Source organism: Nothobranchius furzeri, chromosome 3 (genome assembly GCF_043380555.1).
Source record: "Nothobranchius furzeri strain GRZ-AD chromosome 3, NfurGRZ-RIMD1, whole genome shotgun sequence".
Taxonomy (NCBI): domain Eukaryota; kingdom Metazoa; phylum Chordata; class Actinopteri; order Cyprinodontiformes; family Nothobranchiidae; genus Nothobranchius; species Nothobranchius furzeri.
This window is the reverse complement of record NC_091743.1, coordinates 81,346,360-81,364,775: the sequence shown is the minus strand read 5'-3', so window position 1 is coordinate 81,364,775 and position 18,416 is coordinate 81,346,360. Positions and strand designations below refer to the sequence as shown.

Genomic DNA, 18,416 nt, shown 5'->3' with positions numbered 1-18,416 from the left:
AGTGCGAGTATTGCGATTGGGCCATTGATGTGGACTTTAGGATAAGTGCAGATCAAGTGTGCAAAAGGGGCGCGGTCAACATCCACACTTAAGACTCAGAACACCTTACGCACTCGCTCCCCTGGCCAGGAATGCACAACTGAAGGGCGCAAGTGCAAGCACTGTGATTGGGCCCAACTGCACCATCACACTGTCCCAACAATGAGATATTTTGAATTCACATTTAACCCATAGAGGTTGATGTAAATCCTTTGTCTATTACTTTAGTCAGCAACAGAACCCCTCATGGAACAGCTAAAGCGTCAAATTTACGCCAGTCGCCATGTTGGATTTGAGGAACCAGAGTTCACACTCTTGAGTGGGCGGCTGAAAGTCCCGCCTGGAAAAATGACCTGAGATTTGATTTACGTGAAGGGGCGGGGCTTTAAAAAACTTTATTGGCGGTGGTCACCCCCCACCCCCAACCCCAACCACACACCCACCACCCCCATCGCAGAACCCCACCACTGAGCTTTTGTTGGATTTTAGAGTCGTTCCTCTGATCTGAAAAGCTTCTTCGGTACCAACTGTGGGACATTTCATGTTGATCACCATGAGGAAAAACAATGTGAGCATGTGCTACGTTACATAAATATAGTCTTTATTTGAGTTTGCATATTTTAGAAGGCTATAAGTAGACATGGGAGACATTTAGAAGATGAGCTAGGACTAAAATCTGCAGACAAACAAAAGGAAAGCAAGCAGAGCTCTGACATTTTCTGCTCCATGTCTTCGTTTAGCTCCCAGCTGGTTGAAGCTGAGAAAAAAAACACATCAAAGAGAAAACATTTAAACTAAACCAGATAAAACCGATACTACACAATACACACAATATACATATGTACATAACTTACATACATACAGTACATGCACACACCATCCAGCTTTAATCAAATGGTTCTTTACAAGTTTAACATGTTGATAAAAACCAACCGACTCAGGGATTTGTTGTTGTTGTTGTTTAACAGACATTTTGAAAGAAAAATGTAATTTAGTCCAGATATTGTGTGTTCATGTGGAAAACAGAGGACCAGTGGAAGCAGCAGTGAAGACCGGGCCGGTGTAGAGTCCTGGTCCATCAACAGGAACCTTCAGACAGAACAGAAGAGAACAGTCAGCGAGAGCTTCTGAACTGAACTTCTTTCCATCCTTCAGGACTGATGAGTTCATGTCTACTCCAAATGTAGCATCTTAGATCTTAGCTACACTCAGACCACCCATTAGCTCAGGGGTCTCCAACCTGTGCCTCTGAGGCAACGCGTAGCGCCTCTGAAGTTGGTTGGTGTAGTCGCTGTTTAAATGCGCTTTATAAATAAAGGATGATGATGATGATGATGATGATGATGATGATGATGATGATGATGAAGTGGATCTTTGTAAAATCTCTACCGAAACTGGCCTGGGGCCTCATTTATCAAGCTTGCTTACGCACAAAACGGGGTCGGAAAACTGCGTAAGCAACTTTCCACGCAAACTTTGGGATTTATGAAAGAAAACTTAGTGGAAAAATGTGCGCAACTTTAAGTTGACTAAGGACCTGGCTTACACACATGTTGGACATGGAGAGCACCTGCAGTGCTGCTGCTGAGAAGGATTAAATGAAATCCTGCAGCATTATCACTTGTACTGCTTCTTTTTCACACAGAACAAGACCCCCCACATGCACACACACACGTGCACACACACATGCGCACACACTCAAAGCGCAGAATACGGACTGCAGAATATCAGCAGGGGGACAGATTGAGACGGAATGTCATGCGTCTGTGACAGGGTGTGTGTCATGTCACTGTGACCCGATTGATGATGCGCCCTGGCTACTTGGACAAGGGAGATCTCCATTTGGCTGACTGGTTAGTGTGTGTGACTTTCACCCTGGAGTCTGTGGCTCGAATCCTAATTGGACCTTTTTTTTATACCCGCCACAGATCTCTCTGAAGAATTCACAACATTGACGGCTTCAGCAACGCTGTGACACTCCGTGCATTTTCTCTTATTTGTTTTGCAAAAGCACTTCCTTTCATTTCTCCACCTCACCCACAAGTACCTCCATTTCTGCTTGTGTGAAATTGCGCTTCCTTGATCTACGGTCGCCATGTCATTGGCGGAACGCTGCAACAGCCGGCTTATGTATATGCATGAGATCCACAAGGCACTTTGCATTGACTATTTATGGCAGTAAGTGGGCGTGGTGAGAGCGGGATGTGACTAAAATGCAGCTGAGAAACTTTCTTGTTAGTCTCCGATTTATGAAGCAGAGATTACGTGCAGCTGTGCGTACTCCATGTTTGATAGATCACAAACCTGCTTGGCGTAAGTACATTTTTTTTTGTTGAGCTTCAGTACGGTTTTATGTTTATTTATTTGGCAGAGGCTTTTATCCAAAGCGACTTACAATTTATAACCTATAGGGCATGTTGTGATCTGTGGGGGAAACCGGAGTACCCGGAGGAAACCCACGCATGCATGGGGAGAACACGCAACTCCACGCAGAAAGGCCGCAGCCAAGTTTCGAACCTGCGAGGCAACAGTGCTAACAACTGCGCCACCATGCAGCCCGGGTTTTAGTAAGGATTCTACGCAATGTTTGATAAATAAGACCCCTGAACCTGAATAGCACGATTAATGGAAAGGTCAAAACAGAATAACTCAGGAAATTCATAAAAACGTATAAAAGGAATAAAAAGGCTCCTCTCTTGTGGAACCAGCTCCCAGCTTTAGTCCGTGAGGAAGACACCTTGTCTACTTTTAAGACTAGGCTTAAAACATTTTTATTTGATAGGGTCTATGGTTAAAATCTGTTGTTAGCCTAGATCTGGACAAGTGGGGGAGTGTTTTTCTCCCCAGAAGAAGCTACAATGACGTTCTGCTGAGCTGTTGTGGCCTAATGGAGGGCACCATCATCTTGAAAACTGCTGCTAACCACTTAAACATTCTCCCTCTCCTGATAATAACATTTTACTATCTTCAACATCGAATGTGCTACTACTAGTTTACCCGTTTAATTATAGATTCAATAGGATAAATACAATAAAGTTTGTCTCTCACCAAATAGAATATTTACTAAGAAATGACAATGTAACCATAGAAACACTACTTGGTGTGTGTGTGTGTGTGTGGGGGGGGGGGGGGGGGGTGGGGGGGTTCGGGTCAGGGAGTAGGTCCTGCCTCAAGTGGAGGAGTTTAAGTATCTCGGGGTTTTGTTCACCAGTGAGGGAAAGATGGAGCGCAAGATCGATAGGTGGTGCTGCGTCTGCAGTGATGCAGGCGTTGTACTGATTAACTGGTGAACAGAGAGCGGAGCCGGGAGGCAAAGCTCTCGATTTACCGGTCGATCTACGTTCCTACCCTCACCTATGGTCATGAGCTTTGGGTAGTGACCGAAAGAACGAGATTGCGGATACAAGCGGCCGAAATGAGTTTTCATTGCAGGATACTTTCTACAAATAAAATGCACTGCGTATTTTGTATTTGCAGCCCTCTTACGTTCAAACACAGGCCCTAGGTCTCACCAGCGGCGCTCCCACTCATCAGAAATACCTAAACGAGTCGACTCTAAATGCCTCCAACACTCAGAACTCTGATTCTCTCGAGGGATTTCAACACTTTCAAATATGATAATTTATCTGCACTCCACAAGCAGAGCCACATTCTCATTTTTTTCTATTAAAATAAAGCAAAAATCTGTTTCCAAGGCGAGTTAATTGCTTTACACATCAGAGTTTCCTGTTGTTGTTGTGACACTGGATTGTTCGTGGCACATGTTTTCCATGTGAGCTGAAACTACTTTTATGGTAAACAGCTCTGCAGAAAAATGATTAAAACTTTGCAAAGAAGCTTACAGCAGCCAGAGAGCTGATGACTTTCTTCTCCTTTCTACCTTGCTATGTTTGCAGCAAAACGTTTTTACATAAGTGGGTGGCAAAAGAGAGGAATTTGCCTTGCAGCCATCTGCTGGGGCAACAGCATCAGAGCTCAAAGAAACTGAAGGCACTGATTAAAAAAAGCTCCCCTCTGAGCAGCAAGAAGTCCATCCACCCATCTATCTAACGAGACGCCGAAAATCTGAGTCGTATCTCAGCTCAGAGGACTAGATTTATGTGACTTGGCTGTCTCACACATCAGTGCACTCATCTCTCTAACTAATCGGTGTTCATTAAAATAACGTATTTACAATGTTCTTCTCAAACAGAAAGAATTCCCTTGGGTGCAAAAATGGCTCCAGCTAAATTCAACTGGTTTGAATCTTTTGTTAAATTATAAAAGTTAAAAGGATGGGTAGTGTTCTGCTTCACTGGGCAAATACAACAATCAGCCATACATTATGACCACATGTCTAGAGCTGAGTAGAAACAGACATAACTCCAGGGCATGTTTTAGGTCCCAGTGCTCAAACTGCCATTAAACCCTCAGAGCTGGTTCACACAGTGTGACCCGATCCCTCCTTTAGACAAACCTAAGGGCGCACCAGTTACAGTGGGGCAAAAAAGTATTTAGTCAGCCACCGATTGTGCAAGTTCTCCCACTTAAAATGATGACAGAGGTCAGTAATTTACATCATAGGTACACTTCAACTGTGAGAGACAGAATGTGAAAAAAAATCCATGAATTCACATGGCAGGGTTTTTAAAGAATTTATTTGTAAATCAGGGTGGAAAATAAGTATTTGGTCAATAACAAAAATTCAACTCAATACTTTGTAACATAACCTTTGTTGGCAATAACAGAGGTCAAACGAGTACTATAGGTCTTTACCAGGTTTGCACACACAGTACCTGGTATTTTGGCCCATTCCTCCATGCAGATCTTCTAGAGAGCAGTGATGTTTTGGGGCTGTTGCCGAGCAACACAGACTTTCAACTCCCTCCACAGATTTTCTATGGGGTTGAGGTCTGGAGACTGGCTAGGCCACTCCAGGACTTTCAAATGCTTCTTACGGAGCCACTCCTTTGTTGCCCGGGCGGTGTGTTTGGGATCATTGTCGTGTTGGAAGACCCAGCCACGTTTCATCTTCAAAGCTCTCACTGATGGAAGGAGGTTTTGGCTCAGAATCTCACGATACATAGCCCCATTCATTCTGTCCTTAACACGGATCAGTCGTCCTGTCCCCTTAGCAGAAAAACAGCCCCAAAGCATGATGTTCCCACCCCCATGCTTCACAGTAGGTATGGTGTTCTTAGGATGCAACTCAGTATTCTTCTTCCTCCAAACACGACGAGTTGAGTTTATACCAAAAAGTTCTACTTTGGTTTCATCTGACCACATGACATTCTCCCAATCCTCTGCTGTATCATCCATGTGCTCTCTGGCAAACTTCAGACGGGCCTGGACATGCACTGGCTTCAGCAGCGGAACACGTCTGGCACTGCAGGATTTGATTCCCTGCCGTTGTAGTGTGTAACTGATGGTGACCTTTGTTACTGTGGTCCCAGCTCTCTGCAGGTCATTCACCAGGTCCCCCCGTGTGGTTCTGGGATTCTTGCTCACCGTTCTCATGATCATTTTGACCCCACGGGATGAGATCTTGCGTGGAGCCCCAGATCGAGGGAGATTATCAGTGGTCTTGTATGTCTTCCATTTTCTGATAATTGCTCCCACAGTTGATGTTTTCACACCAAGATGCTTGCCTATTGTAGATTCACTCTTCCCAGTCTGGTGCAGGTCTACAATTATTTTCCTGGTGTCCTTCGAAAGCTCTTTGGTCTTGGCCATAGCGGAGTTTGGAGTCCGACTGTTTGAGGCTGTCTTTTATACAGATAATGAGTTCAAACAGGTGCCATTAATACAGGTAACGAGTGGAGGACAGAAAAGCTTCTTAAAGAAGATGTTACAGGTCTGTGAGAGCCAGAGATTTTCCTTGTTTGAAGTGACCAAATACTTATTTTCCACCCTGAATTACAAATAAATTCTTTAAAAATCCTGCCATGTGAATTCATGGATTATTTTTCACATTCTGTCTCTCACAGTTGAAGTGTACCTATGATGTAAATTACTGACCTCTGTCATCATTTTAAGTGGGAGAACTTGCACAATCGGTGGCTGACTAAATGCTTTTTTGCCCCACTGTATGTGTGTGATCTAGAGAGGCTTTGAGAGATTTCCTGAATGACCAAAGATGCAGTTTTGTAGTAGACTAATGATACAGCATTCTTCTATATAAAAAAATAATAACTGTGATGCTGAACGTTCTGGAAAGTCTGAACTTGACAAGGCCAAGGTGAGTTTACTTTCTGTTTTTGATCCTGATCATCATGGAGAAGATCTCAAAGGACTTTTAGGACTGCCCAGAAGTTTTCTCAAGTGGAAGAAGCTTTTGGAATTATTGTAGGCATGCTTGTAAAGCTCAGGAACAAGCCTGTCTACACTGAAGGCAATTTACCATGGGCCGAGAGGGTGATGACCAATGTGGTTCTCACCCAAAAGACACATTCAGCCCACAAGTACAAGCCAAATGTCTTCAGCAGGAAAGTTTTATGCTCAGATGAGACAAAGATTCGGCTGTCGAGCCACAATAACGCACAAAGCCATTTGGTGTTAATTAGACCAGAAACTGTGATTCGTAGCTTCTGGTCCAACATCAGTGCCTGACTTCATAAATGAGCTGCAGACGAAAGGTAAACAATACCAATAAACACACCCTAAACATCATGGGAAGCATTCTCACATACGTTGGAGGTCTTTTAACTGCCAAGTGTGGACATCTTCAAGAAAACATAGACATCCCAGTACTTGCAGAGTGTACCTTTGGAGGAGTTAAGTAAAGGCTTTCAGAACTAAGACCACTGTAACATGAGTCAAGCCTGGTGGTGGTAGTCACCCCGGGTTCTGGTTCATTACAGAGAGGACTACCTCTAACTTTACCTGAAATTATCACCAAGATGGGTGAAGCTAGAATGACCCAAACACACATCAGCACCGGTTTCTGACTGAAAACATTAAGCCCCGACCTCATCGGCGCAGATCCACCCAGGACATGATCATCCTGAGAGTGTTGAATAAATGTAATCTTGCAGAAGGTTCAACCTTTGTCTGAGAGCCTTCTTCAGTTCTGACGTTAATTTGAAACACTTGAGTTTATGGATTATGGTAAAAAGCCGAGTTTGTCTCAGGAATTAACGCAATTTATCAAAATTCAACAAAGAAGAGACAAACTGCTACATATGCATTTCATCAAAGTGCCATTTGATAAGAGCTATGCTACTTATTTTACTTCCCTCATTCAGATGTAATGTCCTCCATCAATACTACAGATAAACACACAGTACACAACAGATTATATACCGCCCACCCATTAATGGGTCAGAAAAAACAGAAGTGTGTCCCAAATAACACCCGCAACAATAAACCACCATAACGCTCCGCTTCCAACCACCAACATGACAAAAAGGGAACTATTACCACCACACCACAATTACAGCAGCTCTCTTCCTCTATCATTAAAGACAGAGATAAATATAATAAAAAATTCAACAGCTATCCTCTGGAAAATAGACAGATAGAAAAGTGAATCAATACGCTGCCTAATTAAACTGATATTACCAAAATGAAAAACAGAACAAAGAATTATTTCATAAGACAAGGAAAGATCATCTTTATGATGAAACTCTGGTTGTTTAATCATTTAGAACTGATTGTTTTTCTCCTGGACCGACAGCTTTGTGGAGGAGGCATTCTTAATAACCTTTAGTCACTTTTCTTTGGCTCCAAGCACAGAAATGTAACACTGTAGAAACCAAACAACAGAACACAGCTGAAAATGTACCTTGTGCTTAATGAACTACCACATCATGCACGATTTTACACTTGAATGGCTTACAGAGGCACTAAAATAACAATAATCGTGATCTCTGACCCTTACTTGTCCTTTGCACCTTGTTTTTTAATAATACCTGATATGTAATTTTCATCATGAAACCCCCCTCACAAACTCAGGTTGACTGGAGCAGCTGGGTCACAAGAAAAAGACTAAATCCCGGTGCTTTAATTCAATTCAAGTTTATTTATAAAGCGCCAAATCATGACAAGAGTCGTCTCAAGGCACTTCACATAATAAACATTCCAATACAGGTCAGTTCATTAAGCCAATCAGTAAATGTTTCCTATGTAAGGAAGGAACCCAGCAAATTGCATCGAGTCACTGACTAGTGTCAGAGTGTTTACAGCAATCCTCATACTAAACAAGCATTTAGCGATAGTGGAGAGGAAAACTCCCTTTTAACAGGAAGAAACCTCTGGAGCAGGGGTGGGCAACTCCAGTCCTCGAGGGCCGGTCTCCTGCATCTTTTTGTTGTTTCCCAGTTCCAACACAGTTAATTCACCTGTTCAGCAGCTCATCAAGCTCTGCAGAAGCCGGTTAATCACCTGCTGACTGAAATCAGGTGTGTTGAAAAAAAAACCCACCTGATTTCAATCAACAGGTGAATTAACTGGCTTCTGCAGAGCTTGAAGAGCTGCTGAACAGGTGAATTAACTGTGTTGGAACTGGGAAACAACAAAAAGATGCAGGAGACCGGCCCTCGAGGACTGGAGTTGCCCACCCCTGCTCCGGAGGATCCTGGCTCAGTATAAGCAGCCATCCACCACGACTCACAGAGCGTGCACACACGCACGCACACACACACACACACACACACACACACACACACACACACACACACACACACACACACACACACACAGTAGAGAAAGATCTCCTTTATTGTATTTAACCTAGTGAATCTATAACTAAACGGGTAAACTAGTAGTAGCACATTCCATTTACCACTCTCGTGGTAGCCTACTGGGGTCCTGGGTGGTGTGTGCTCATGATGAGGGGCCTGCTCACACCTGCCTAGGCCCCAGCCCCGTAATGTGGTAGAAAGGTCCTAGTATGGGACAGCATCCTGAGAGGCTTGTTGTGGGAATGTTGAGATTGTACGTGGAAAAAGGATGGGAAGGTCAAGTGGTTCATAACAAATTTCAGAAACACGGTGAAAACATCAGTATGGCTGTCGTGTACTGATGCTGTTTGGGACTAAAACCAGACACAGTGGTTCCCAAACTGGGGTCTGTGACCCCTCAAGGGGTCACCACAATTTATTTTATGCTGAGGGTTTGAGGTTACCAAGATTTTATTTGTAAAATTTGATTTATAAAATATTAGTGGCACATCCATTAGCGCAATCATAACTCTGCCTAATTGTTTAAGAATGTAGTCCGTTTTAATGTGTGTATGGGGTGGGGGTGGGGTGGGGGGGTCCTGGCTTGTCTTGGGGTCCTTATGGAATAAAGATTGGGAACCACTGTTCTAAGTAACACCTGCTGTTTAATAATAGAACTGTAGCAGAGCCAGTACACACAGGAGAACTCTAGTTTTAGTATTGAACATGTACTTTGTCCTGTTCACTGCTGCGTGGTAAACACAGTTTAATGTTTGCACCAGACCTTATTCTTGTGACTCAAGTTGTACGAATGTATGAAACAAAGTGATTTTTGGGGAAGTCGTGTTTAAAATGTAACTAGTCTAATAAATCCATGTCTTTACCGTGTCACGTTGCTTTACACTGAATATCGAAGTGTCGGATAACTCAGAGAACATGTACCAGAGCTGGGATCAGTCACAAAACAGAGACGTCTTGGAAGAGTGTTCTCCTGAGTGAAGAGCATCTCAGGATGCAGCATGTTTCCTCAGAGCTCAGCAGCATCGTGTTTGTTGGAAGTTCAACCCATTTGCTTCAGCCCAGCCACCGTCGGTAGGCTCGTTAGGTCAGTGTTAACAGGTAGCTGGGGTTGACTTGTGTGTGATGGGGTCCTGGGTAACCGTTCTCAGCAACGGTGTAGGCTGCTTTATTCTGTTGTACATTTTCTCTTTAGAAATATTAGAAAACTTGGAAAATACTACAAGAGTAAATGTCAAAATGTTTAGTATTGACAGATATATTTAGCTTTCACTGGTTTTGATAAAGATCTCTGAACAGACTCGTGTCTCTGCAATAGTCCAAGGTGCATTTTAAGGCCATGTATTCAGTGATGTTTGGAAATAACTTCAGGAGTCCTTCTAAATAAAAATGTGTCATTACTCTGGAGGACAGAGTACTGTATCAACAAAGCAGCCTCCGGGCTCTGCTGCAGATAAAATTGAATAAATGTGTGAGAGTACCTCTTTGCAGAGTAAAAGCACACAACACGAAGCTTCGAATTCTCTCAAAGTCGATTCTGAACCAGTTTCAGTAATAAAAGGTAGGAAAACGTTTTCTGTTTACGACAAACAAGCAGTTTCCCAGCAGCAGAACATCCTCATTTTGTCTGAAGCTTTTTAAGTCCTACACATTCCCCCCTCACCCTGTTAGGGGTGTACAGAAGCAACAGCGCTGTGGTTCTTCTGTTCACTAGGGCTTCCTCTTCAGGCTCTGTGTGAACTCACATGAACGGGTCAATTTAAATTTTTGCTTCCACTCGACATCTGAACCGATCCCAAGGGTTCCTCTTGGCCAACAGCAGAATGACCCTTTAATTTAATTAAAATTTAGTCTCAAGTTCCTTTCCTTTTGAAGATCTGTGGCTGGCTTATGGGCTCGACACACGGGAGGCGGCATCGCCTCTCCTCCATTCATTTTCAATGAGACATGCGCAGCAAAGCGATAATCGCGGGTCTCCCTCCTACTAAGCGAAACGCGAAAAATGTGCGTGTGAAATTTGGCGCTCGTGCACGTGTCGTGCAAAGGCGACCCAGCGACGCGATCCCAGAAAGTTGAAATATTTTCAACTTTTCATCGCTGTCGCTCGGACGAGGACCAATCAACGGAGGTTTCATTCACTGACCAATGAGCGGACAGGATGCTCCGTACATCTCCGAGCAAACATGGAGGAGAAGTTGATTATTATTATGTTTTATAGTAAAATCAGAAGTAAGATTTCACATAACTCTAACAGCACCTTGTGAAACATCATATCTACCGCTTTATTAACTCTGAACCGCTTAAATAACCTTAATTCCCTCCAACCTGACACAGCCAAACAAAACAACGGAAGTTTCGATTTCACCATGGAACAGAACGCGTAGACGGCTTTGCCGCTGGCCGCTGCCGCGGGTCGCCTCCCGTGTGTCAGGTAATAAAAGCGACAGCGACTAGTTTCGCTGATCGCGGTCGTTTGTCGCCTCCCGTGTGTCGAGCCCCCTGCAGCTGCATCTGTGTCTGAGCTATCACCTCCATATTGGCTCAGGTGTGGGCGGAGATAACCAGCTGGGAGGTGTTGAATACTGGGATGAGTTCATGAATTAACAAAGCACAATCAACCAAAGCCAGCAGATAAAGGACTAAATCCACCAACGCTTGTTCCAACGGTGGGATGTCACTTCTGGTTTCTTTAGAACAGAAATCTGATTGGTCCCTTCAAACAGAGGCTGTTACAGTCCACTAATGGCTGCTTTGTGCGACACTGATTTAATCTAGTGTACACTAGACATGAGGATTGTGCTTCCCTAACAACGAAGAAAGGGCTCTGCTGGGTGGGGTCATTTATAGTGGGGCGGTTCTTGTGTTGTGCAACGTAATCTGTAGGTGACTTCGACCGGTGAACAATAACAATGGCGGCCCTTCTAGGAGCAATGTGCAACATTCTGCTCACTCTGGTGCACAGAGAGGGCCTCTGAAGAGAACAAGCTAGGAGAAGGCTGTAGGCAGACGGACAAACACTGGAGACGGGATGATGGTAAGCTAATGCTAATGCAAACACAACATGTCAGTCTGGCAAAAGCACATCAGGACCTTGGTCCAACATAAGCCTAAGCTGGATGGTCATTGCAGGATCTTGTGCGGATCTTTGAGCTGAAAATACTCTTTTTTTCTGTCTAATTCCCCATTAAATTAAAGGAGGTTTTCCAGAGAAGCTGAACTTATTTGTAAACCAGAGTGGACTGCCAACCTAGTCCCTGATGTCAGTCAGCAAATAACAGCTGTGATTTGTAATTAGCTCCTTGAGATCTGAGGCTTCAGTCCTCAGCTGGAAATGGGTGGACGCCAACTCGGACATGGGAAGCAGAAACTAACCGAGGAGGATCTTTGAGACTTCTTTATGAGGAACTGTGTGCATGTGTGCGTGTGTGTGTGTGTGTGTGTGTGTGTGTGTGTGTGTGTGTGTGTGTGTGTGTGTGTGTGTGTGTGTGTGTGTGTGACTATGTGGTTGTACGAACATGTAGGCAGAACTACAGAAACATCTGAGAACCCTGGTGACTGGCTATGACTAGATTTTACTTCTTGATTCTGTCACCATATAAAAACTACAAATATAATAATATTAAAAATTTATGTTGATAAATACATTTTGTGGAAAACTGCCGCTGGTGTGGATGAAATGATGTGTAAACAAAAGCCCTTACAGATATGTGTTTCCTCCATCCATCCATCCATCCATTTTCTTCCACTAATCCGGAGTCGGGTCGCGGGGGCAGTAGCCTAAGGCGAGAGGCCCAGACTTCCCTCTCCTCAGCCACTTGGGCCAGCTCTCCCGGGGAAATCCCATAGCGTTCCCTTTCCCATCTGACATTGCCCCTCCAACGTGTCTTGGGTCTTCCTTTAGGTTTCCTCCCAGATGGACATGCCCGGAAAACCTCACCAGGGAGGCGTCCTGACCAGATGCCTGAGCCACCTCAACTGGCTCCTCTCAATGTGGAGGACCAGCAGATCTACTCCAAGCCCCTCCCGGATGACTGGGAGAGCCCAGCCACTTTACAGAGAAAACTCATTTTGGCCGCTTGTATCCGTGATCTCCTTCTTTCGGTCACTACCCAAAGCTCGAGACCATAGGTGAGGGTAGAAATGTAGATCGACCGGTAAATCGAGAGCTTCGCCTCCCAGCTCAGCTCTTTCTTCACCATGACAGATCGGTACAACGCCCGCATCACTGCAGACGCAGCACCACCTAGCAATCTCGCGCTCCATCTTTCCCTCACTGGTGAACAAGACCCCGAGATACGTAAACTCCTCCACTTGAGGCAGGACCTCCTCCCTGACCTGGAGAAGGCATTCTACCCTTTTCGGACTCAAGACCATGGTCTCGGGTTTAGAAGACCTGATTCTCATCCCAGCTGCTTCACACTCGGCAGCGAACAGCTCCAGCGAAAGCCAAAGATCACGTTGTGATGAAGCCAACAGGACCACATCATCTGCAAAACGCAGAGACCAGATCCTCAAGCCACCAAAACAGATCCCTCAACGCCTTGGCTGCACCTAGAAATCCTGTCCATAAAGGTTATGAACAGAATCGGTGACAAAGGACAGCCTTGGTGGAGTCCAACTCTCACTGGGAACGAGCCCGACTTACTGCCGGCAATACGGTCCAAGCTCTGACACCAGTCATACAGGGACCTAACAGCCCGTATCAAAGGGCCTGGTGCCCCATACCCACCAGAGGGCCCCCCGAGGTACGCGGTCGAACACCTTCTCCAAATCCACAAAACACATGTAGATTGGTTTGGGCAGATTCCAGGACTATTTGTTTCCTTCTCACTCTAAATGGGAAACTTATTCAACATTTTTTTTATTTTAATTAGCTGAACATGCTTATTCCCTGCTGTAAGATCTCATTAGAGGTCAGACAGAATTAGATTTTCCAACAACAACTAAACACAAAAGGTCAGATTAGGCCAAAACCAACCACCACAGGTGCTAGGCTGGCCTAAAACACGCTCACATGCTGACAGAGTTCAGAAACCGTGTTTGTGTTACTTATATCTGAATCTAACATTTAAAAAAAAAACCTGTTCGATAAAATGGACATTTACCAATACAGAATACCACAAATGTTTTTATAAAGTGATATAATTTAGCTGGGTTGACTAAATCTTTTAGAATCGCTGGTTCCAACTCCACAGGGTTACTTTAGCCTGTACAGCAGAGGTCACATAGACCAAATATTTTCTATCCCTCACAGGGCTGGGCGATATGGCCCAAAATCAATATCACCATATATGGAGGATTTCACCTGGACAACGATAAATGGACGATAACTACAGCGATGCGCAGAGACAAAAGTTGTCCACTAGATGGGGCTGTCAAGAGTCACATTCTTACGTAACTCAAGGTGGTACAGCTTCTTAAAGTGACATGAACGTTGCCAACCAACACACATCCTTTCTTCTTTTTATAATCAAATTTATTGACATGGTAAAATTTATCTCGATAAGAGTCAGAAATTTTGATAACGATAAATTTTCGATTAATTGCCCAGCGCTAATCTCTGACCATTTTTTCAAGACGGTGATAAAAATCTAAAGGTTGTCTTTCATTTTGACGGATAACAATTCGGAGAAGGAACCCTAGGCGGCCACACAAGACTCCAAGTTCTGTGATGTCTCACTCACTGATGCAGACGCCAGATGTTTTCCATGTTACACATCAAGAACATCTCAGAGGTAAATAAAACAGTCAAAACCAGATTCAGAGCATCCTCTCTCACCTGGACATCAAAACAAACAAATCTCACTATATTGGAGCTTACAGCGCTGTAAAGAGGTATGAGTACGAGGTTTGGAGCACGTCTGGGACCTCTACAGGTCTTAGATCAGTGCAGGTGAACCACCAGTGCACCAGGAGTGTGGCAGGATCAGGAAACCCTTCCTTCAGAGACTCTTACCAAATTCTGATCTCTTAATTTGGAGAAATGTCCCCATTTTTAAAACTTCGGCTGAGGTGTGACTTGTAATTCCAGTCTGGCAGAAGATGCAGCCTCCAGGACGATGGCGCAACCTTGGGTTCTTTGTTCAGCTTATTTTGGACTGTTAACAATTCAAATGAATGGAAACTAAATGCTATTGAATATTTCGATATCATTCTGCACATGAAGGTGATGTAAAGTAGTTTTATCCACCGTCAGCCAAACTGACAGACAACAAAAGGTCTAGTGCAACCTTTGCTGTAGGGTAAAGTAAATGTTTTATTGATAAGTCTGTTCTGTTGTCCACGTTTGACATTATAGATAACAAAGTATTTACTCAACTGAAACTATTCAAGTACATTTATCGCATTGGTTATGGTTTTGTAGCATAAACTGTGCTGCACCAGAGCTCAGAACAGCATTCTTCAGAAGCAAGAAGCAACTTCAAGGAGACTGAACGGGGTTTAAGAGTCTCCGAGTCAGTTTCACTCTCGTTCTGATTAAGACAGAATAATTCACTTAAACGTGAAAAAGAAGTCTCCTCCTTGAACCGTCACCTTATCGTGGTGGAGGAGTTTGAGTGCCCTAATGATCCTAGGAGCTATGTTGTCTGGGGCACTTAGTGCCCCTGGTAGGGTCTCCCATGACAAATTGGTCTTAGCTGAAGGGTGAGACAAAGAACGGTTCGAAGGATCTTTCATGGCGGTTAAAATGAAGAGTCGGAGTACCCGGCCCGGAGGGTTACCGGGGTCCCACCCTGGAGCCAGGCCTGGGGTTGGGGCCCGTGAGCGAGCGCCTGGTGGCCGGGCTTTCGCCCATGGGGCCCGGCCGGGCCCAGCCCGAACCGGATACATGGGCTCGTCCAACTGTGGACCCACCACCCGCAGGAGGAACATGAAGGGTCCGGTGCAATGCGAATCGGGTGGCAGACCAAGGCGGGAGCCTTGGCGGTCCAATCCCCGGACAAGAAAACTAGTTTTTGGGACATGGAACGTCACCTCGCTGGCGGGGAAGGAGCCGGAGCTTGTGGCAGAGGTTGAGCGGTACCGGCTAGATATAGTCGGACTCACCTCGACACATTGCATTGGCTCTGGAACCCGAGACCTGGAGAGGGGTTGGACACTCTACTTTGCTGGAGTTGCTCCGGGTGAGAGGCGGAGGGCTGGGGTTGGCTTTTTGTTAGCTCCGAGACTCTCTGCCTGTGTGTTGGGGTTTACCCCGGGGGACAAGAGGGTAGCTTCCTTGCGCCTTCGGGTCGGGGAACGGGTCCTGACTGTTGTTTGTGCTTATGGGCCAAATATCAGTTCAGAGTACCCACCCTTTTTGGAGTCCCTGGGACGAGTGCTAGATAGTGCTCCATCAGGGGACTCCATTGTCCTGCTGGGGGACTTCAATGCTCACGTGGGCAATGACAGCTTGACCTGGAGGGGTGTGATTGGGAGGAACGGCCCACCTAATCTGAACTCGAGCGGTGTTTTGTTATTGGACTTCTGTGCAAGCCGCAGTTTGGCCATAACGAACACCATGTTCGAACATAAGGATGCCCACCGGTACACTTGGTACCAGGGCAGCCTAGGTCACAGGTCGATGATAGATTTTGTAGTCGTATCATCTGACCTGCGGCCGTATGTTTTGGACACCCGAGTGAAGAGAGGGGCGGAGCTGTCAACTGATCACCACCTGGTGGTGAGTTGGATCAGATGGCAAGGGAACATGCCGCGTAGACCTGGCAGACCCAAACGCATAGTGAGGGTCTGCTGGGAACGCCTGGCAGAAGAACCTGTCAAGACGGTCTTCAATTCCCACCTCCGGCAGAGCTTTGACCACGTCCCGAGAGCAGTGGGGGACATTGAGTCCGAGTGGGCCTTGTTCCACTCTGCGATTGTCGAGGCGGCTGTTGCTAGCTGTGGCCGTAAGGTGGCCGGTGCCAGTCGTGGTGGCAACCCCCGTACCCGCTGGTGGACACCAGAGGTTCGGGGAGCCGTCAGGCTGAAGAAGGAGGCCTACAGGGCGTGGCTGGTCTGTGGGTCTCCGGAGGCAGCAGACAGGTACCGGATAGCCAAGCGGGGTGCAGCAGTGGCAGTTGCCGAGGCAAAATCTCGGGCGTGGGAGGAGTTTGGTGAGGCCATGGAGAAAGACTATCGATCGGCTCCAAAGAGGTTCTGGCAAACTGTCCGGCGCCTCAGGAGAGGAAGGCAGCAACTCGCTCACACTGTTTACAGTGGGGATGGGGAGCTGCTGACGTCAACTGAGGCTATAGTCGGACGGTGGAAGGAATACTTTGAGGAGCTCCTCAATCCCACCAATGCGCATTCTGAGGAGGAACCAGAGCTGGGAGGCCTGGGGATGGACTGTCCGATCTCGGGGGCAGAAGTTGCTGAGGTAGTCAAACAACTACACAGCGGCGGAGCCCCGGGGGCGGATGAGGTTCGTCCTGGGTATCTCAAGGCTATGGATGTTGTAGGGCTGTCATGGTTGACACGTCTCTACAACATTGCGTGGTCATCGGGGGCAGTTCCTAGGGAGTGGCAGACCGGGGTGGTGGTCCCCATCTTTAAGAAGGGTGACCTGAGGGTGTGTTCCAACTATAGGGGGATCACACTCCTCAGCCTCCCTGGAAAGGTCTACGCCAAGGTACTGGAGAGGAGGGTCCGATCGATAGTTGAATCTCAGATAGAGGAGGAGCAATGTGGTTTTCGTCCTGGCCGTGGAACTGTGGACCAGCTCTATACCCTTGCAAGGGTGATGGAGGGGGCATGGGAGTTTGCCCAACCAATCCACATGTGTTTTGTGGATTTGGAGAAGGCTTATGACCGTGTCCCCAGGGGCACCCTGTGGGGGACGCTCCAGGAGTATGGGGTGGGTGGCTTTCTGTTAAGGGCCATTCAGTCCCTTTACCAGAGGAGCGTGAGTTTGGTCCGCATAGCCGGTAGTAAGTCGGACCTGTTCCCAGTGAGGGTTGGACTCCGCCAGGGCTGCCCTTTGTCACCGGTTCTGTTCATCACTTTTATGGACAGAATTTCTAGACGCAGCCGTGGTGTGGAGTGTGTCGAGTTTGGTGGCAGGAGAATCTCGTCTCTGCTTTTTGCGGATGATGTGGTCCTCCTAGCTTCATCCAGCTCTGACCTTCAGCTCTTGCTGGGTAGGTTCGCGGCCGAATGTGAAGCGGCTGGGATGAGGATCAGCACCTCCAAATCTGAGACCATGGTTCTCGACCGGAAAAGGGTGGCTTGCCACCTCCGGGTCGGGGGAGAGGTCCTACCTCAAGTGGAGGAGTTTAAGTATCTCGGGGTCTTGTTCACGAGTGAGGGTAGGAGGGATCGGGAGATCGACAGGCGGATTGGTTCGGCGTCTGCAGTGATGCGGACGCTGAGCCGATCTGTCGTGGGGAAGAGGGAGCTGAGCCAGAAAGCCAGGCTCTCGATTTACCGGTCGATCTACGTCCCAATCCTCACCTATGGTCATGAGCTTTGGGTAATGACCGAAAGAACGAGATCGCGGATACAAGCGGCCGAAATGAGTTTCCTCCGTAGGGTGGCCGGGCTCAGCCTTAGAGATAGGGTGAGGAGCTCGGACATTCGGGAGGGACTCGGAGTAGAACCGCTGCTCCTCCGGATCGAAAGGAGCCAGTTGAGGTGGTTTGGGCATCTGGTCAGGATGCCTCCTGGACGCCTCCCCGGGGAGGTGTTTCGGGCATGTCCTGCCGGCAGAAGGCCCCCGGGTCGACCCAGGACACGTTGGAG

General features: G+C 46.5%; 1 protein-coding gene across 2 annotated transcripts in view; it reads right to left on the bottom strand.

Moving 5' to 3' along the window:
• Nucleotides 1–1,020: 1,020 nt before the first annotated feature.
• LOC107384536 (protein SON) overlaps nucleotides 1,021–18,416 on the bottom strand; it is a 64,599-nt gene continuing 47,203 nt past the window's right edge. For both annotated transcript variants that reach the window (XM_070549588.1, XM_070549589.1), the window contains exon 20: nucleotides 1,021–1,128. In XM_070549588.1, the coding sequence (XP_070405689.1) occupies nucleotides 1,051–1,128 (78 nt within the window). In that variant the 3' untranslated portion in view covers nucleotides 1,021–1,050. The remainder of the gene's footprint in view (nucleotides 1,129–18,416) is intronic.